Source organism: Ranitomeya variabilis, chromosome 2 (genome assembly GCF_051348905.1).
Source record: "Ranitomeya variabilis isolate aRanVar5 chromosome 2, aRanVar5.hap1, whole genome shotgun sequence".
In the NCBI taxonomy this organism is placed as follows: domain Eukaryota; kingdom Metazoa; phylum Chordata; class Amphibia; order Anura; family Dendrobatidae; genus Ranitomeya; species Ranitomeya variabilis.
Window position 1 is genome coordinate 675,672,342 of NC_135233.1, and position 21,532 is coordinate 675,693,873.

General features: G+C 41.5%; 1 protein-coding gene across 9 annotated transcripts in view; it reads left to right on the plus strand.

The window, feature by feature from the left end:
- Positions 1 to 21,532, plus strand: part of MAP7 (microtubule associated protein 7) — a 186,019-nt gene that overhangs the window by 147,482 nt on the left and 17,005 nt on the right. For 6 of the 9 annotated variants that reach the window (XM_077289294.1, XM_077289296.1, XM_077289298.1 and 3 more), the window contains exons 4-7: positions 1,726 to 1,889; positions 7,675 to 7,792; positions 11,393 to 11,503; positions 15,696 to 15,809. In XM_077289294.1, the coding sequence (XP_077145409.1) occupies positions 1,726 to 1,889; positions 7,675 to 7,792; positions 11,393 to 11,503; positions 15,696 to 15,809 (507 nt within the window). The remainder of the gene's footprint in view (positions 1 to 1,725; positions 1,890 to 7,674; positions 7,793 to 11,392; positions 11,504 to 15,695; positions 15,810 to 21,532) is intronic. The other 3 variants (XM_077289300.1, XM_077289295.1, XM_077289297.1) reach the window with 1 other exon arrangement.

Genomic DNA, 21,532 nt, shown 5'->3' on the forward strand with positions numbered 1-21,532 from the left:
GAGTATATTCGCTCATCACTAGTGTCTAGGCATAGCATCTCTGTCATCTACAATATATATATATATATATATATATATATATATATATATATATATATATATATATATATATATATATATATATATATATATATATATATATAGTGGTAGATCGTCTCACTCAGTTTCTTGAAGAGCTGACACTGGAATCTTTTCCACTAAAGTCCACCTGGTTTATTGCGATCCTCATAAGCCACGTCACCGGAAAACATAAATACAGCCTTTGTATGGCAGAAGGTGAAACATAAAGTAACAAATTCATGCAATAGTGCTGTTTAGCCCACCTAACTTAGATTTCAGCTTCCATGTCATTTAGTAAAGGACATTTAATCCAGGAGTCCTGCAATCTCCATACATCCAGCTTTCCTTACCACAGAAGCACATCTCCAAACCTACCCACGCACAAATGCTAGAATGCTGGGTATTTATCCTCTAGACTCCTCCCACTGCACAGCTGTTCAGTCATCCTAGCACTAAACATTGCTGATTAACCCCTCTCATCACTTAGTGTGCTGGATGATTTCTTTCCTAGGCTTATTTTACTGAAACTAACAACCTCAGTGCTATATATCTCCCCTCTAGTACTTTGCCAGTGTCTTTGTCATATATCCCCCTCCCTCTGCCCAAAGTTGGAGGTTTTGGCACCTTCAGTCACCAAACAGGGAAGTCTAGTCAGGGCATCTGCATTGCCGTGCAGCTTCTCAGGCCTGTGTTCCACATGAAAGTTGAAATCTTGTAGCCCTGAGTTTCAACTCTTGGAACGCCATCTCTGCTTCAAGAGATCATTTAGCGGTTGACGTCTTCGTGCCCTTAAGAAGATCGGTCAGGGGTGCCGCTGTCATGGTGAAATTCGTAATACCCTACTGATATTATCCTACCATTCCTAGAAATGCCCAAACCTGTTTCTTCTAGACCAGTTTCGGACAATTTTTAATTGCCTCCACCTTATTCACTGTGACTTTACTTTGCCTCTTCTGACGAAGCAGCCCAAGTGTTTTCCCTTCTTGCTCCCCATGGCACACTTCTTTGGATTTATGGTAAAATATATATATATATATATATATATATATATATATATGTGTATATATATATATATATATATATATAAAATATATATATATATATAATAAATATATATAATCTCCTTAATATGAGGCATGTTAAGAAATAACAAATATACTGTACATAAATATATAACATATACATATAAATTCATTTCAATATATATTTTGTTTTCTATACGCTTGGCGAAAGATAGATAGTTATGTACAAACCTTTCCCAAGTGTTTTCCCATGGCGTGTTCCCATTGTAGCGTTTCTATAATTGGTTGCAATGGAGTCCAGCTCTGAAATCTTGCTGTAGCATAAATTGCTGATGCCGTAGTATCATTGCTTAGAGATGGCAAAAAGGACTTTGGAGACTTACGGCTTTGTTCCAGCGAACAACATTTCTAACATTCTTTGTGGCCATTGCCCTGCAAACCAAGCTAACCTCCTTGGAGCCTTTTGCTGTGAAGGGGCATTTCTGTCAGTTTTAATAAGCCGCTCTTCAGTGTCCGCCCGGTGAACCGTTCATTTTAGCTACACCAATTTATAGCGAGGAACATTTTAAATCTTACGTAATGTCTTAGAAGCCAGTAGAACATAGACCTATGTCCTCGTCTTTTCATTTTCTTTCACTGTCAGCTGCAAGAGAGTCGCTGTGGTTAGAGAAAGAAGTGAGAGCGCGGCAGCACTATGCCAAACATTTGGAAGAACGCAAGAAGAAACTGGAAGAACAGCGGATCAAAGAGGAAAGAAGGCGTTCTGCCGTAGATGAGAAGCGAAGACAAAAACTGGAGGAAGAAAAAGTAGGTCACCTTACTTCCCTTACATCTTCTGTTTTAGTGGGTTTTAGTATTTTTGTGTTTGAGTTTAGAAATATATTCACTATAAAATGTAAGATGAAAACTAAAATTATTAAAGGGAATCTATTTAGAATTGAGAGTCCTCAGTGGTTGATACCTTTTAATGGCTAACTGAAAAGATGGTAACAAATTGCAAGCTTTCGAGACTACATACGTCTCTTCATCAGGCAAAGACTAAAACAAATTCTGAATATTTTCTAAATATTGTTAGGCTTGTGTTCGGGTTGGAGTTAGAATTTTTTTTTTTCAAAAGTAAAAAAGAAAAAGTGATGATGATATGACGGCTAGTGTTGCGCGCAAGTGGTCACTACTCAAGTTTATATCAAGTGCTCGGGTATGCACGGAGTATCGCGGATCCCCGCATGTTTTTTGTGGGGTGTCTATCAGCCATGAAACATAAGGGGCAGGGACTCGAGCAATGTCACTCGAGCACCTGCGATATTTGGTGCATATCTGAGCACCCGATGCAAACTGGAGTAGTGAGCACTTGCGCTCAACACTAATGACGACATATTCACAATGACGACCTAATGTTATCAGTTTCTGTGTGTTCAAAATGCTCACTAAACCTCTGGATAAAATCCTTGAGGGGTGTGGTTTCCAAAATGGGGTCAATTGTGGGGGGTTTCCACTGTTAAGGCACATCAAGAGCTCTCCAAACACGACATGGTGCCCACCATCGATTCCAGGCAATTTTGTGATAAAAAAGTCAAACGGTGCTACTTCACTTCCTGCTGTGCAGGAATTGCACAACAATTTTGGGGTCCTGTTACCCTTGTGAAAATAAGAGTTTAAAAATGTCTGAAGTAAATTTTTTGTGTAAAACGTTAAATATTATTTTTTTTCCTTCCACATTGCTTCAGTTCCTCTGAAGCACATGAAGGGTTAATAAACTTCTTGAATGTGCTTTTAATTGCCAAATGAATTTTACCATTATCATGAAGTACAATGTCACAAAAAACAGTCTCAGAATCAGTGGGATCCGTTGAAGCGTTCCAGAGTTATAACATAAAGTGAGAGTGGTCAGAATTGTCAAAATTGTCTCTGTCACTAAGGGGTTAACATTCAGTGATGTATCCCTGAATTAAGGGTATCTGCCCTTACATCATGCTGATCTCAGTTGGGGTAGCAAAAACCCGGTGACTTATACCCTTTAAATGGGTTATACTTCCCTAGAACAATTGTGGTGGCTGTGCCGTTCTGGACTATGTACAATTAAAAGAAGGAAGGCTACAATACCATACAGTAGGTACGGAAAGTATTCAGACCCTTTTAAATTTTTAATTCTTTGTTTCATTGCAGCCATTTGGTAAATTCAAAAAGTTCATTTTTTTCACATTAATGTACACTCTGCACCCCATCTTGACTGAAAAAAACAGAAATGTAGTAATTTTTGCAAATTTAATGAAAAAGAAAAACTGATATATCACATGGTCATAAGTATTCAGACCCTTTGCTCAGACACTCATATTTAAGTCACATTCTGTCCATTTCCTTGTGATCCTCCTTGAGATGGTTCTACTCCTTCATTGGAGTCCAGCTGTGTTCAATTAAACTGATAGGACTTGATTTGGAAAGGCGCACACCTGTCTATATAAGACCTCACAGCTCACAGTGCATGTCAGACCAAATGAGAATCATGAGGTCAAGGGAACTGGCCCAGGAGCTCAGAGACAGAATTGTGGCAAGGCACAGATATGGCCAAGGTTACAACAGAATTTCTGCAGTACTCAAGGTTCCTAAGAGCACAGTGGCCTCCATAACCCTTAACCCCTTTCTGCCATTGGACGTACTATCCTGTGCCCTGGGCCCGTCTGACCGTGGACGGGATAGTACGTCATGGGTGATCAGCCACGCTCACTGGGGGAGTGTGGCTGACTGAGGCCGGGTGTCAGCTGATTCTCACAGATGACACCCGGCACTAAGTGCCAGGAGCGGACACAGAGCGATCTTGGCACTTTGCCCCCAGAACACTGCAATCAAACATGATCGCAACGTTCCATAGCCGTCAGCCCCTCTGCCTTTGGATCAGAAACCCCGCGGCATGACACAAGGTCCTGATCGCTGCCATGGAGACCCAATGTCGTCTCCAGTGTAATAGAAACTGCAGCGCTGACAGTTTCTATAGCATGCAGATATGCATGCTATAGAAGCGATCAGCCAGCACAAAATGAGTGTCCCATAGTGGGACAAAATGTAACAGTAAGAATTACATTTAAAAAAAATTAAATAATTGGACAAATATTTTAAAACAATAATAAAAAATCTATATTTATTCCATCAATAAATAAATATTTGAATTAAAAAAAAAATCTAAACAATAAAAGTACACATATTTATTGTCTCCTCATCCGTAACGACCTGACCTTTAAAACTGTCCCACTAGTTAACCCCTTTAGTGAACACCATAAAAAAAAAAGGCAAAGAAACAATGCTTTATCATCATACCGCCGAACAAAAAGTGGAATAGCACGCGATCAAAAAGATGGATATAAATAAACGTGGTACCACTGAAAAACGTCATCTTGTCCCGCAAAAAAACAAGCCACCATATAGCTCCATCACCAGAAAAGAAAAAAAGTTATAGCTCTCAGAATAAAGTGATGCAAAAATAATTATTTTTTATATAAAATAGTTTTTATTGTATAAAAGCGCCAAAACATAAAAAAATGATTTAAATGAGGTATCGCTGTCATCGTACTGACCCGAAGTATAAAACTGCTTTTTCAATTTTACCACATGCACAACGGTATAAACGCCCCCTCAAAAAAAAGAAATAAATTAATTGCTGGTTTTTGTTCATTCTGCCTCCCATAAATTGTAATAAAAAGCTATCAAAAAATGTCAAGTGCCCGAAAATAGTACCAATAAAAACGTCAACTCATCCCACAAAAAAACAAGACCTCAAATGGCACTGTGGGCCAAAATATGGAAAAATTATAGCTCTCAAAATGTGGTGATACAAAAACTATTTTTTGCAATAAATTGCATCTTTTAGTGTCTGACAGCTGCTAAACAGAAAAACTCGCTATAAATAGTAAATCAAACCCCACTTTATCACCACCTTAGGGAAAAATATTAAAATAAATGTATTTATTTCCATTTTCCCGTTAGGGTTGGGGCTAAAGTAAGGGTTAGGGTTGGGGTTAAAATTAGGGTTGGGGCTAAAGTTAGGATTATGGTTGGGATTAGGGTTAGGGGTCTGTTGGGGTTAGGGTTGGAGTTAGAATTGGGGGGTTTCCACTGTTAAGGCACATCAGGGGCTCTCCAAACACGACTTATCTCAATTCCAGCCAATTCTGAGTTGAAAAAGTCAAACGGTGCTCCTTCCCTTCCAAGCTTTGCCATGCACCCAAACAGTGGTTTACCCCACATATGGGGTATCAGCATACTCAGGACAAATTGCACAACAACTTTTGGGTTCCAATTTCTGTTACCCTTGGGAAAATAAAAAATTGGGGGCGAAAAGATCGTTTTTGTTAAATATATATATATATATAATTTTTTATTTTTACGGCTCTACATTATAAACTTCTGTGAAGCACTTAAGGGTTCAAAGTGCTCACCACACAACTAGATAAATTCCTTATGGGGTCTACTTTCCAAAATGGTGGCACTTGTGCCTAAACAGTGGAAACCCCCCACATCAGGGGCTCTCCAAACGCAACATGGCGTCCGATCTCAATTCCAGCCAATTTTGCATTGAAAAGTCAAACGGCGCTCCTTCCCTTCCGAGCTCTGCCATGCGCCCAAACAGTGGTTTACCTGCATATATGGGGTATCTGCATACTCAGGACGAATTGTACAACAAATTTTGGGGTCCAATTTCTCCTGTTACCCTTGGTAAAATAAAACAAATTGGATCTGAAGTAAATTTTTTGTGAAAAAAAGTTAATTGCTCATATTTTTAAACATTCCAAAAAATTCCTGTGAAGCACCTGAAGGGTTAATGAACTTCTTGAATGTGGTTTTCAGCACCTTGAGGGGTGCAGTTTTTAGAATGTTGTCAATTTTGGGTATTTTCTCTCATATAGACCCCTCAAAGTGACTTCAAATGTGATGTGGTCCCTAAAAAAAAATGGTGTTGTAAAAATGAGAAATCGCTGGTCAACTTTTAACCCTTATAACTTCCTAACAAAAAAAAATTTTGGTTCCAAAATTGTGCTGATGTAAAGTAGACGTGGGAAATGTTACTTATTAAGTATTTTGTGATTCTATTCTAAGGGCATGAAAATTCAAAGTTGGAAAATTGCAAAATTTTTGACAAATTTCAGTTTTTTCACAAATAAACGCAAGTCATATCAAAGAAATTTTACCACTAACATGAAGTACAATATGTCATGAGAAAACATTGTCAGAATCACTGGGGTCCATGGAGGTGTTCCAGAGTTATTACCACATAGGAGGACAGTGGTCAGAATTATAAAAATTGGCCTGGTCATTAACATGCAAACCACCCTTGTGGGTAAAGGGGTTAAATCGGAGAAGTTTGGGACCACCAGAAGTCTTCTTAGACCTGGCTGTCTAGCCAAACTGAGCAATCGTGGGAGAAGAGCCTTGGTGAGAGAGGTAAAGAAAAATCCCAAGATCACTGTGGCTGAGCTCCAGAGATGCAGTAGGGAGATGGGAGAAAGTTCCACAAAGTTAACTATCACTGCAGCCCTCCACCAGTCGTGCTTTTATGACTGAGTTCCCCGACGGAAGCCTCTTCTCAGTGCAAGACATAGTTTGCTAAAAAAAAAACACATGAAGGCCTCCCAGACTATGAGAAATAAGATTCTCTGGTCTGATGAGACAAAGATAGACCTTTTTGGTGATAATTCTAAGCAGTATGTGTGGAGAAAACCAGGCACTGCTCATCACCTGCCCAATACAATCCCAACAGTGAAACATGGTGGTTGCAGCATCTTGCTGTGGTGGTGTTTTTCAGTTGCATGGACAGAACAACTGGTTGTCATTGAAGGAAACATGAATGCAGCCAAGTACAGAGATATCCTGGATGAAAACCTCTTCCAGAGTTCTCTGGACCTCAGACTTGGCTGAAGGTTCATCATCCAACAAGACAATGAGCCTAAGCACACAGCTAAAATAACAAAGGAGTGGCTTCAGAACAACTCTGTGACCATTCTTGACTGGCCCAGCCAGATCCGTGACTTAAACTCAATTGAGCATCTCTGAAGAGACCTAAAAATGGATGTCCTCCAACGTTCACCATCTAACCAGATGGAACTGGAGAGGCTCTGCAAGGAAGAATGGCAGAGGATCTCCAAATCCAGGTGTGAAAAACTTGTGGCATCATTCCTCTAGAAGACTCATGGCTGTACTAGCTCAAAAGGGTGCTTCTACTCAATACTGTGCAAAGGGTCTGAATACTTATGACCATGTGATATTTCAGTTTAACATATTTAATAAATTTGCAAAAATTACTACATTTCTGTTTTTTTTCAGTCAAGATGAGGTGCAGAGTGTACATTAATGAGACAAAACAATAAACTTTTTTTTAATTTACCAAATGGCTGCAATGAAAAATTAAAAGGGGTCTGAATACTTTCCTTACCCACTGTATATATAACCCATGAAAAGATGTGACAATATTTTTAGAAAAAGTAAATTTTTTGTAATCATACAGACCTGCTTTTTAATTCTCTGGTCAATACTTAGATTCTATTCCAAATTAACAACACCTCTCTAATATTATGCCATTTCTTCTTTGATTTCTCTGTTAAAGGAGCGACACGAAGCAGTAGTAAAACGTACAATGGAAAGGAGTCAGAAACCAAAGCAAAAAAATAGCAGATGGTCTTGGGGTGGCGCCCTACAGAGCAGCACTAGCATCAGCAGTTCAGGTAACGTGGAACACAACAATTGGTTATACTATGAACCCGACAAGACACCAGCTAGGCACAGGAAACTTCAAAGATAGACTTGGGGAAAGTTGGGGCACCATATATGAACACGTGAGGGTTTAGCTAGTCCATATGGGCATTCTGTTTTGTGCATTTCAGCACCCACTATTGGGCTTCAGATTGCTACATATTATTTGCATACCATAGTCATGGATTACATGAAAATCTTGCTAAGAGGGTGAAATGTCATGCAGATAGTACAAGTAACTTTCCCAAAAGCAAGGCCTCCAGTTGGTTTGAAGCTAGGGTCCGTCTTCATTACAGCTTGTATTGGGTATTTGGACCTGTTACTTTGGTGCATAAACTTCTTTGGTACTGTAAATTCATAAATTCTCAGCCCATCATTATCAAATCCTTTCTTTTTTGTTTTTCATTTTTACATCACTTTTGCATGTTCTGTTCCTTAGGTTACTTTGACTCATCCTTCACCAATGTCGATTTCTCTGACCTGGCATACCATTTCCAAGCCAAGGGTCGTGTCCGAAGAGGTGGTACTTAAGCCACTGTGTTTTGTGACTGTTCCTTTAGTCTGTGTGTGATGTAGATCGTGTTTGCTAGCAACCTAGAGTCTCCTTGCCTGTATTGTGGTATTAATGTATTGGAGGTGCAGCCCATACAATGCATAGACATGTTAGCTGTTTTCGGAAACAGTGATTGCAGGTCTACATGTCGAAATAAGTCCTAATCCTGGCTGTATTTCTGCTTGCTGTGTTCTGCGGAGAAAACCAAAACTCAACTGAGGTTATTTACTGCTATTCAATATCTGACAGTGGGCTTAGTCAGATATTGATTGTTAATCGCTATGACCTGTCCAATTCCTGTTTTCATTAACAGGAGACCGCTTGGCAACTACCGGTAAAAAGCTGAATGTCAGCAGATTCCATAAAACAGCGGCATTCATGGACTAATATCTAGTTAGACAATGTGGCGGCACTTTTTTATGTATAATATTGCAGTTCTTTGTCTCCTCCCTCCTTTGTATCACCGTGTTGTACTGTGTTTTTTTGCTATATACTGTATCTTGTGTCCATTGCCTATGTATTAGTCTTCCCCTGTATGTGCAGTAATATAGCGCTGTTTTATATATTGTCGTTTACTGGTGATGTGAGAGGATCTAAAGTGTAAAGAGTGAACGCAATGGAACTTGGAGAATGACAACTTCAATTACCGTGAACTGAAATGTTGCCCTTTCTTTCTGTATAATTTTATTGAATTTAAAAAAAAAATTAGAAAGGAAAAAAAATTCCAACAAGAGAGACCCTTAACGTACCGTGAATGCAACTTGCAGAGAACGTTGCTGTATCCATGTATCCTGTCTGGAGGCACACTTGATCCCTACCATGTAATACATGGTTGCGTTAAACTAGTTATGCGTGACATATTACTAATACAACAGAGATCGAAATACAAAAACCCTATTACTGGTACTGGATTTGATTATTTACCTTATTGTGTACGTTAAAGGGGTGGTCTACTACTGAAGAACCCCTATTGAATGTCCCCAACATGTTCAATAAAGTAAGAAATAAGCATAATTACGTTTGGGAACAGTGCCACTCATCCACTCCGAGCTGTGTTCCTCATCGATCTACTTGCGTCTCCCAATAATCTCGGCAGACATCCCTCCTAATGGAATTCTGAAGGTGAAAGCAAATCAGTGCCGATAGGCTTCAGCGCTCACCTGTGCTAAACCATGCCATGAGATCACCCATGGACCACATCTCTGAGTAGTGCTGGTCTTGGCTGAAAGAATGCTTTTTCCATATTTTATTCAGAAGAGATTGTCAAGGAATGGACAGCCTCTTTTAATGTGAACCCACCAGCTGACTCACGCTGCCCTAACCACAGGCATCATGATTCAGACCCTAGCTCCTTAAATTCAGCCAGGTATGCTGCACTGGGGGACTAATCTAAAAGGCTGGTCCCCAGTGGCTTCTCCCTGGCCCTCTACCCTTGTGTCTGTTCCTTTACACTCTCAAGGGGAGCATGGTGGGGGAAAAGCCGCCGAGGATTTCAATTAAGCAACCAGCCTAAGATTCATGCTACTTGTGTTTTAAGCAGCTTGAGTTCTCTATCACGTTACCCTTAAATAATTTAGAGCCACATAGAAGAAAATATTTATCTAAACTAGCTCCAATAAGAAATAACCGATTAATACACAGCGCCAATAAGATTTTAGCTTTTATCTTTTCTAAGGTTCATTGGAAAGTGAAAGCAGTGCCGTGATTGGTTGCTAATGGCACTCCATTTTTTTATTTTGCAGTTCTTTGAGAAATCATGTAAGCTAGTTTAGAAAAAAAAGTACTTTGTCTACTTTAAATTTTCAAACCTAAGCTAGAAAATGCATGACTAAAGGCCCATCTAGATTGACCGAGTATCTCTCGGCGTAAGCATGCCAACGATCACCCTACAAATGTGTGATCAGATCGTTTATGACGCCATAAAAACATTGTCAGCAGCACATTGCCCCATGGAAACTGAGGATGTGTTGCAGACAACATGGTGCCGAATCCTGAGATAGAGATCGGATTACTGATTGTTCTTCCCAATTTAGTTCTTGTCAGCGTGTGTGATTGGGCCAGTAATCTAGTGCCAATCCGCTCATGTAAAAGGGCCAATAGGCTCTGTACACATAGCATCTGTCAAGATACTGAGTACTTGGGCGCGCATGTCGTAGAAATACAAGCTTATTGCTATAACCCCAAAAAGTTTGTGCCACTGCGGAGAAAACTCACAACGGCTATTACAGCTTGTGCATCACCCTGACCCCAATTCATTTCTATGCTCCTTTACATAAACTATCCAATTGGATTTCCTCCGCACTGGCTTGCTCTTTGGGGGCCATACATGGGGGTATGCATGAACTTGTATTTTTATGACCTACATGGCCATGTATTTGGTTTAGTTATACTAAACATTCCTGATAGGTTCATTCATATCGGGAAAATCCCTCTTGTATACTTTAAAGGTATCCTTAGGTCCCAATTCATCCAGAGGCCAAACAAGTGCCCTTTCAGTCTGAGTCCGGTTGGTATAAGTCAGACATACCATTTTTTAATTTTATTTTTTATTATATAGGAGAGGGCAGCAGACTACGCCTTACAAAGGGCCACCAAAAATGCCTTCAATGCATATGTATGCGATGACAGCATCACGCCTACGGAAAAGACAGAGTATTGGAGAGTGATACGGCAGGCTGTCTATAGGCCATATTTACTCATATATTTCAGACGTAATGACTTGTTCTTGGGGTCTCGTGATACTTTATACACAGCACCTGAGCAGTCACCGCACTAGGCAGACATATCTACCCTGTATGTGTGCAATGAGTTTTTCCATTCTATGCTTTTATGACTTGTTGGTGAGGAGTGGCAGTCTTCTTCTAGTCCTCCTAGCAGATCCTGGTGTGTTTGGAATCCTGCACTAAAGATCTTTCATGAAGGAGGGCGACAAACATGTCATTGGGTCGTTTGCCCGTGTACTGGCACAAATACATTGTACTGGTGTGCAGCCAATTAGCAATATCTCCATTTGTTTTAGATCCTGACAGGAGGTCAGTGTCAACCATGAACCTATCGAAACATGTTGATCCAGTTATTACCAAGCGACTCTCCACATCATCTGCAACATTACTTAATACTCCAGACAGAGGTACAGTTCTACAAAGAAAACTGTCCAGACATATTGATGTGTGTTCTTCTAAGTAAACCCTGGGGAAAATGAGTTAATTCTGCATAAACATAGCATCCCGCGGGGCTGGTGTGAAGGTTTCCTATGCTGTATAGTCTATTGTTACCTCATAATGACCAAATACACGATAATAAGGAAATAGTTTTCGTAAAGCCCTACCACACAATGCCCAATAACAATGCCATAAGGTGCCTAAATAACTCCTCAAGCAGTTGCCTTAATGACACTGCTCCATCAAAAAAGCGGGACTGGGGTACCAGGTGGTTCCCACGTTCAGTAAGGACCAATGATGCTGTTTGCAATCTGGCACCAAACCTCTGATCCTGGCCATAGTAACGCAGTGTGGAAGACACGCACAAAATGCCTAAAAACAAATGAGTGTTCTGTCATACACCTTCTGTGACTAGATTACTGTTCTGTGATGTGAATCGTCATAATCATTGTGCCCATCCTTCATCCGCCAGCAAAACATTTTTTGTTACCATTTGCAGAAGCAAATTGTCATCAACGTACTTCGCATTTGTGAATTCAGCATGCATGTTGTAAATGGCAGTTTGCTTATACGACTAATATCTATGGGTTCTACCATACATATTTCCGAAATCTATGTTTGCCTCTTACTATGTCAGTTCCCTTGTGCTGGCTTGTGGTGGGATTTACAGTACATTAAATATTACTATTTGTATTTGCAATTCATTAGTTTAAGGGGTTATTACCTGTAAATATCACACCTCGTGTAGGGTAGAGTAGTATATAACCAGTTGGGTTGTATTCATTATTGGGAGAATTTGCAAAAAAAATTTCTGCATCTGTCCTATTCATCTAAATAGGGCATGTGGAAACCCTGCACACGTGATAGAAGTATACCCATTTTATAACGGCTCCATACCCATGGAGACGTTCTTTAGTTGCAGAAAGAAGTTTATACTATATTAGAGGTTTACTAGAAGTGTAGAGTATCTAAATCTTTTACACAGTCCAACCTTTTCACGTTCTTAAAGAAGGATCCATCATTGATGTTAAAAGTGTATTTCTAACTCATAAAGTGGTGGGATATCCCATGTATATACTATCTCTTTATGATTGGGATCCAACCATTAATGGGAACCTGTCATGTAAAATAACGTTATGCAAATGTGGGGTTAATTTGCAGGTTAATGGCATTTTGACACCGCGCGGTGCCTGACCCGAGCACCCCACTGCCGGGAGGATATGAACTTTAGGGCTCATACTCACATGCGAGAAACTTGGATGAGTCTCGCACATCAATACCCGGCACTCAGGAGTCGAGCGTTCAGCGCATGTGTTGCTATTTGGCCGCACGCTCCGATCTGAGTGCCGGGTGCAGTGTCGGGTATTGACGTGCGAGACTCATCCGAGTTTCTTGCATGTGAGTATGAGCCCTTATTCCTTTTTCAGTCAGGGGTGGCACGGCATGGTTTCAGTCACAACTCGATGTATAGAGAGAATCTGTCAATAAGATCAACCCTCTTAAGCCATCTATATGGACACAGTAGGGCATAGAAAGTTGATTAAAATACTGTGATATCTGAGATCCATGTCTTATTCCAGAAAAAGCTACATTTTTCTTATATGCAAATGAGCTCTTAAGATCTATGAGCAGGTCTGTTAGTTCTGATCTCACAGCAGAGCTGTGTGATTATGAGAGCAGACTGTCAGTCATTGCATGTCTCACACTGGTAACAACTCCTTTCATTAAATATAAGCTGGAGGCATATTCTCCTGCAGATCAGTGTCCTCCTGCCCATAGATCTTAACAGCTCATTTACATATAAGAAAAACGTTGATTTCTCTAGAATAAGACATCAGATCGCAAACATTAAGGTATCATTTTATTCAGCTTCTTATGACCTGCGTGCCCAAATAGACAGTTTAGACGGGTTGATCCAACTGACAGATTCCCTTTAAGGCCCTTATGCACATTATATTAAAGTTGGCTGATCCCACAAATTTTTTGCAGTAGCTCTCAAACCTCCAATGTGTGTGAACGCCTTCTGACTCTTCACAACAAATGAACAGCGGGCCAGATAGTTGCCAGCAGATTTGAGAGAGAAGGGGCTGCAGCACCTGTTTTCCTGGAGCTGGACCCATCAGCTTAGGCTTCTTTCACATATTCGTTTTTACGGAATCTGCACAGGATCCGTCAAAATGTTGAATTGACGGGTCCTGTGCAGATTGTAAAAAACGGGTGCACTGGGCCCGTTTTTCTGACGGACCCGTCGAGGCTATGTGCATCTGTTGTGTATGCGTCTTCGCAACAGTACACAACACAACCCAGGTTAAAAATAAGAAGAAAAATAACAAATCGCAATATTTTTACCTTCCGGCGTCCTGCGCAGCGTTACCGATGCTCGCGATGCTCCCGGCAGCTGGCGTTTCTAGTAATGCCTTACGTGCAATGACCTCTTATTACGTAGCGGTCTCGTGAGACTGCGACATCATCGGGTCATTTCACAATGCATTACTGGGAACGCTAGCTGCCGGGAGCATCGGTAACGCTGCGGAAGGTAAGAATATTGCAATTTTTTTTTTTGTTTTGGTTTTTTTTTTAACATTATATCTTGTTACTATTGATGCTGCATAGGCAGTATCAATAGTAAAAAGAGAGAGAGAGCAAGCGAGAGACAATTTCCCTGACTGGAAATTCTTCCGTGCATGCTCAGTTTGAAAAGACGGCATCCGTCGCTGGATTCCTGCTTTTGACAGTCAGTGACGGATCCTGCGCCCATAGGCTTCCATTATAGCCAACAACGGGCAGCACAGGATCCATCACTAAGTGATTTTCCGACGTGCAGAAAAAAAGTTCCTCTGCACATTTTCTCCACCCGACGGACAGCGATTTTCCGATGGATCCAGCGCACGACGGATGAAACGTGTGGCCATCCGTCACAATCCATCGCTAATACAAGTCTATGCGTAAAAACAGGATCCAGCAGAAAAATTTTTGTTCTGTTTTTTCAAAAATCGACGGATTTCGACGAGAGCTAAAAGACGGAAGTGTGAAAGAGGACTTAGGCTACCTTCACACTTGCGTTTTTTTGAATCCATCACAATCCGTAGTTTTTTAAAAAAAATTTGCAGGGTCCTGCATTTTCCCATAGACTTGTATTCGTGACGGATTGTGACGGATGGCCATCCGTTTCATCCGTCGTGCACTGGATCTGTCGGAAAATAGCGGTCCGTCGTACAGAGAATACGTTGATAGGAACGTTTTTGTGCACGTCGGAAAATCGGTCAGCAACGCATCCTGCGCTGCCCGTCGTCGGCTACAATGGAAGCCTATGGACGCAGGATCCGTTGCTGACCGTCACACACAGGAATCCAGCGACGATGGAATCCTCTCTCTCTCTCTCTCTCTCTCTCTCTCATTTTGCTGCACTACGACGGACAGCAAAAAACGCAAGTGTGAAAGTAGCCTTAGTGTTCATGTACATTTAATGAGCAGTGTTGAGAAAGTCACTGACAGACTCCTATGTCAAATGGCTCATCTCTCCAGAATGCAAAACAATCGGGCATTGACATTCCGACTATTCAATTCCTACCTCCCCTGACTGAATTTGGGCAAACCCGCAATTTCAAATTGTGTTGAGCCAGGCTTTAAAGGGGATTTCTGCTTTCCGAAATTCCCTGTCCCCAGGTGCAGTTTATTTAAGTACCGTACTTTATTTGCCTACCCGGGTCCAAAGCGGAGTTTTCACTGCTGCTCCCAATGTCTGCAGACACCAGGAGCAGCGGATGTTACTGACTGGCCCCTGGAAGGATGAGTAATGCACAGTTTTTTGGGGGTTTTTAAACTGCAGCCAGGGAACATGGGATGCTGAAACCGTAAAACCTCTTTAACATCAATGGTATTGACAATTACTTCTAAAGGTAGTAAAGGATAGAAATTAGACCATAAAGTATGTTGGGCCTTGTGAGGTCATTGTTTTACTAGGTTAGATTGTCCATAGGGGTTATTAATATCATGAAATGGAGTAATTTTAGATGTGACACAAATTAAGTTTCCTAAATATTGCCAGTCATTAATGCTTTTTAATGAGATTCATGAATATAGGTCACAGGTAACACTCTATCTGCCTTCAGACAAATTTCTAGAGCGATCTGTGTCTAATAATGTGTTTGTAACAACCAGGGAGACGGCCGCAACTTAGTCCATGGGAGTCCAATGTAGTGTCACGGCTACTAACGCCTACACACTCTTTCCTGGCTAGAAGTAAAAGCACCGCTGCTCTATCCGGAGACGCAGGTAATTTGTACAACCACATCAGGTTGTAGGTGAGCTGTATGTGTCCAGTTTGTGGTTGTGTATTCACCATTTTCTTGGAACTTATGACATTTCTACTTCTGTTACAGCTCTTGCATGCATCATTTGATTGGGAATGGTTTGTGGGGATTTAAAAATGTATTCCAATCTCCAAGATCCTATCCCTATATACAGTAGGAATAATAATAATAATAATAATAATAATAATAATATTAGCAAATACCTCTAATCAGAAATCTAGTTTTTCTGATTCGCTATGTCTCTTTCCTCATTTGCAGGACCTTGGGTATCCATGATTATGTCCACTGATAAAGTGACAGCTAGTTGCTAGTGGTCATAACCATGGATACAGTGCCTTGCGAAAGTATTCGGTCCCCTGGAACTTTTCAACCTTTTCCCACATATCATGCTTCAAGCATAAAGATACCAAATGTAAATTTTTGGTGACGAATAGTGATGAACGAATATACTCGTTACTCGAGATTTCCCGAGCACGCTCACGTGTCCTCCGAGTATTTGTAAGTGCTCGTAGATTTAGTTTTCCTTGCAGCAGCTGAATGATTTACATCTGTTAGCCAGCTTGATTACATGTGGGGATTCCCTAGCAACCAGGCAACCCCCACATGTACTTATGCTGGCTAGTAGCTGTAAATCATTCAGCTGCGGCGATGAAAACTAAATCTCCGAGCTCTTACAAATACTCGGAGGACCCCCGAGCGTGCTCGAGAAATCTCGAGTAACGAGTATATTCGCTCATCACTAGTGAAGAATCAACAACAAATGGACCAAAATTGTGAAATTGAATGAAATGTATTGGTTATTTTAAATTTTTGTGGAAAATCAAAAACTGAAAAGTGGGGCGTGCAATATTATTCGGCCCCTTTAACTTAATACTTTGTTGCGCCACCTTTTGCTGCGATTACAGCTGCAAGTCGCTTGGGGTATGTCTCTATCAGTTTTGTACATCGAGAGACTGAAATTCTTGCCCATTCTTCCTTGGCAAACAGCTCGAGCTCAGTGAGGTTTGATGGAGATCGTTTGTGAACAGCAGTTTTCAGCTCTTTCCACAGATTCTCGATTGGATTGATGTCTGAATTCTGACTTGGCCATTCTAACACCTGGATACGTTTATTTGTGAACCACTCCATTGTAGATTTTGCTTTTGTTTGGGATCATTGTCTTGTTGGAAGAAAATCTCCGCCCCAGTCTCAGGTTTTTTGCATACTTCAACAGGTTTTCTTCAAGAATGGTTCTGTATTTGACTCAATCCATCTTCCCACCAATTTTAACCATCTTCCCTGTCCCTGCTGAAGAAGAGCAGGCCCAAACCATGATGCTGCCACCACCATGTTTCACATTGGGGATGGTGTGTTCAGGGTGATGAGCTGTGTTGCCTTTACACCAAAGATATCGTTTGGCATTGTTGCCAAAAAGTTCGATTTTGGTTTCATCTGACGAGAGCACCTTCTTCCACATGATTGGTGTGTCTCCCAGGTGGCTTGTTGCAAACTTTAAATGACACTTTTTATGGATATCTTTGAGAAATGGCTTTCTTCTTGCCACTCTTCCATAAAGGCCAGATTTGTGCAGTGTACGACTGATTGTTGTCCTATGGACAGACTGTCCCACCTCAGCTGTAGATCTCTGCAGTTCATCCAGAGTGATCATGGGCCTCTTGGCTGCATCTCTGATCAGTCTTATCCTTATTTGAGATGAAAGTTTAGAGGGACGGCCGGGTTTTGGTAGATTTGCTGTGGTATGATACTTCTTCCATTTCAATATGATCGCTTGCACAGTGCTCCTTGGGATGTTTAAAGTTTTGGAAGTCATTTTGTATCCAAATCTGGCTTTAAACTTCTCCACAACAGTATCACGGACCTGCCTGTTGTGTTCCTTGGTCTTCATGATGCTTTCTGTGCTTCAAACAGAACCCTGAGACTATCACAGAGCAGGTGTATTTATACGGAGACTTGATTACACACAGGTGGATTATATTTATCATCATTAGGCATTTAGGAGAACCTTGGATCATTCAGAGATCCACAATGAACTTCTGGAGTGAGTTTGCTGCACTGAAAGTAAAGGGGCCAAATAATATTGCACGCCCCACTTTTCAGTTTTTGAAATTCCACAAAAATTTAAAATACCGTATATACTCGAGTATAAGCCGACCCGAGTATAAGCCGAGACCCCTAATTTTGCCACAAAAAAACTGGGAAAACTTAATGACTCGGGTATAAGCCTAGGGTGAAAAATGTAGCAGCTACTGGTAAATGTCAAAAATAAAAATAGATACCAATAAAAGTAAAATTAATTGAGACATCAGTAGGTTAAGTGTTTTTGAATATCCATATTGAATCAGGAGCCTCATATAATGCTCCATACAGTTCATGATGGGCCCCATAAGATGCTCCATATTAAAATATGCCCCATATAATGCTGCACAAATGTTGATTATGGCCCCATAAGATGCTCCATAGACACATTTGCCCAATATGCTGTTGATGCGATTAAAAAAAAAAATCACATACTCACCTCTCGTCGCTCAGGCCCCCGCCACTTGCTATATTCACCTTTCCGCGTACCAACGCTGGGCACCGCTGTGTCTTCTGCACTGAACTTCAGGCAGAGGGCGGAGCGCACACTAATCGCGTCATCGCGCCCTCTGACCTGTGCGTCACTGTAGAGGACGCAGAAGACGGAACGGCGGTGGAACCAGGAGAGGTGAATATCGCGCACTGCCCCCGTTATACTCACCTGCTCCTGGTGCGTTCCCTGTACGTTCCTGGTTCTCCAGACGCCGGCAGCTTCTTCCTGTCTTGAGCGGTCACATGGTACCGCTCATTACAGTAATGAATATGCGGCTCCACCCCTATGGGAGTGAAGTCGGGTCTATATTCATTACTGTAATGAGCGGTACCATATGACCGCTCAACGCTGGAAGAAGCTGTCAGCGCCCGAAGAACCAGGGATGTGCAGGGACCGCGTCAGGAGCAGGTGAGTATTATTAGACAGCTGCCACTCCCCCTCCCCTGCCGACCCCTGGGAATGACTCAAGTATAAGCCGAGAGGGGCAATTTCAGCCTAAAAAAATGGGCTGAAATTCTTGGCTTATACTTGAGTATATATGGTAACCAATAAATTTAGTTCAACTTCACAATTGTGGTCCACTTGTTGTTGACTCTTCAACAAAAATTTACATTTGGTATCTTTATGTTTGAAGCATGATATGTGGGAGAAGGTTGACGAGTTCCAGGGGGCCGAATACTTTCTCAAGGCACTGTATGTAAGGTCCTGCATTTCCTGCACATGAGGAAAGAGACATAGCGAATCAGAAAAACTATACTACATTTCTAATTGCAGCTGTTTGCTAATATTATTATTATTACTACACGTACTGTATATTAGGATATGATCTTGGAGATAGGAATACCCCTTTAAGCTTTCAATATATCAGACACGTCACTGGTTACTGCATTGGCTGACCCCATGTCTGCACAAGTATATGAGATTGATTCCCTACCTTTATAAAATAATGGCTCTGGAAATTCAGACTTTGTATTAAGATTCCCTAGCTGCTAAATACCCTACAGTCTAAACATCCAAGACTCTTAAAGGGGTTGTCCGCTACTTGGACTTAAGGTACCTTCACACGAAGCGACGCTGCAGCGATAGCGACAACGATGCCGATCGCTGCAGCGTCGCTGTTTGGTCGCTGGAGAGCTGTCACACAGACCGCTCTCCAGCGACCAACGATGCCGAGGTCCCCGGGTAACCAGGGTAAACATCGGGTTGCTAAGCGCAGGGCCGCGCTTAGTAACCTGATGTTTACCCTGGTTACCAGCGTAAAATGTAAAAAAAACAAACAGTACATACTTACATGCGTCCCCCGGCGTCCGCTTCCTGCACTGTGTGACGTCACCGCTGTGCTGTGCTTTCACTTTCACTTTGCGGCGCTCAGTCAGTGTGGGAAGCGGACGCCGGGGGACGCGCATGTAAGTATGTACTGTTTGTTTTTTTTTACATTTTACACTGGTAACCAGGGTAAACATCGGGTTACTAAGCGCGGCCCTGCGCTTAGTAACCCGATGTTTACCCTGGTTACCAGTGTAAAATATCGCTGGTATCGTTGCTTTTGCTGTCAAACACAACGATACACGGCGATCGGACGACCAAATAAAGTTCTGAACTTTATTCAGCGACCAGCGACATCACAGCAGGATCCTGATCGCTGCTGCGTGTCAAACTAAACGATATCGCTAGCCAGGACGCTGCAACGTCACGGATCGCTAGCGATATCGTTACAAAGTCGTTTCGTGTGAAGGTACCTTAACGCTTCTGAATCCCTATCTTTTCTCTCAGGGAAATAACACTTCTACTCCCCTCTTGTGCCAGCGCCATTCCAGTGGTGTCGGCACTGACTCTCCCGGGGGCTCACTTGGTATTATGACATGCGAACCCTGTGGCTAATCAGCACTGGCATCACTCTCTACTCCTTCGGACAAATCAAGACATCCACAGCTCTCACTTCCTCTGAATGTCAATTATATCCGTACGAGAGCAGAGTGAACCAGTGCTGATTGGCCACAAGGATTGCGTGACATAACATCTTTCACAAATGAGGGAGCACCGGTATGCACCCAATTGTTCAAAGCTGCCTGTTCGGACCCCTCAGTTATTATGCGCGTACGTTCCCTTATGTTGATTGACAGCACTTCCTGAATTTAATCTCCCGTGCTGCACATGCACAGTGATTCTGCAAGAGACAGCAAACGTGTGCATGTGCACACTGACAATGCATGAACCCCGCGGGAGCCAACACCGTGTAAGTACAAACACGCCCTCATCCCAATCTGCATGTAGCGAGCGGTCTGTGCAGACAGGAGAGCGGGATGAAAGTGTGCTTGCACGGACACTGTATTGGCGCTCACTGGGTTCCTGCATTGTCAGGGTGAACTCACAGGGCTGAAGATTCAGTTCAGGTAGCGCTCGTTCTGGGCACACAAGCACTGTTAGTCAACATAAGGTGAAGGCATGATAATTGAAGGGGCAAATGGTTGCACTGAGCCCTTGGCCACACTAAGGGTGCACCAGAGCTCCTGCAATTGCATTTAAAAAAATCAACTATGACAATTTTTAAATTTAGTTTTGGAGGCGATGGACTCCCTTTATGGCCAAAAATAATGCTGCATACAGTGCTAACCTTAAAGTACAAATAGTTTTAAAAGATTTATCACATTTTATGGAGGCATGTCAGAAGTTTTGACCAGTGGAGGTCCCACTGCTAGCAAAACGATCTTCTCTTGACATATAAACCCAAGCCATATGATTAAAAAAAAAAACTTTTTATTTTTTAAGTTTTTCCCATTAAACATCTTTATTAATCAAAATCTGATAATAAATTCAGGTAAATATTTACGCTAATATTATAACCTATGAATAAGAAGGATATTTTTTTTAAAGTCTTTTTCATTTTACTTTCCCATCACTTATTATGTCCCCACTTAATAAGAGCTATAGAAGCTTTGCAAGATACCAGACATGCACTCTAAATAGAATTTGCTTTAGGTGGTGCTCTTCAATATATGACATATCAGTAGAAAATGTTCTCGACACAAACCAAGCCCAAGTGACTGTCTCGTCTCCTTTATTGTATCTATTTCTTCTAAGCTTTGCTTGTAGATACAGTCTGTCCTTCAGATCAT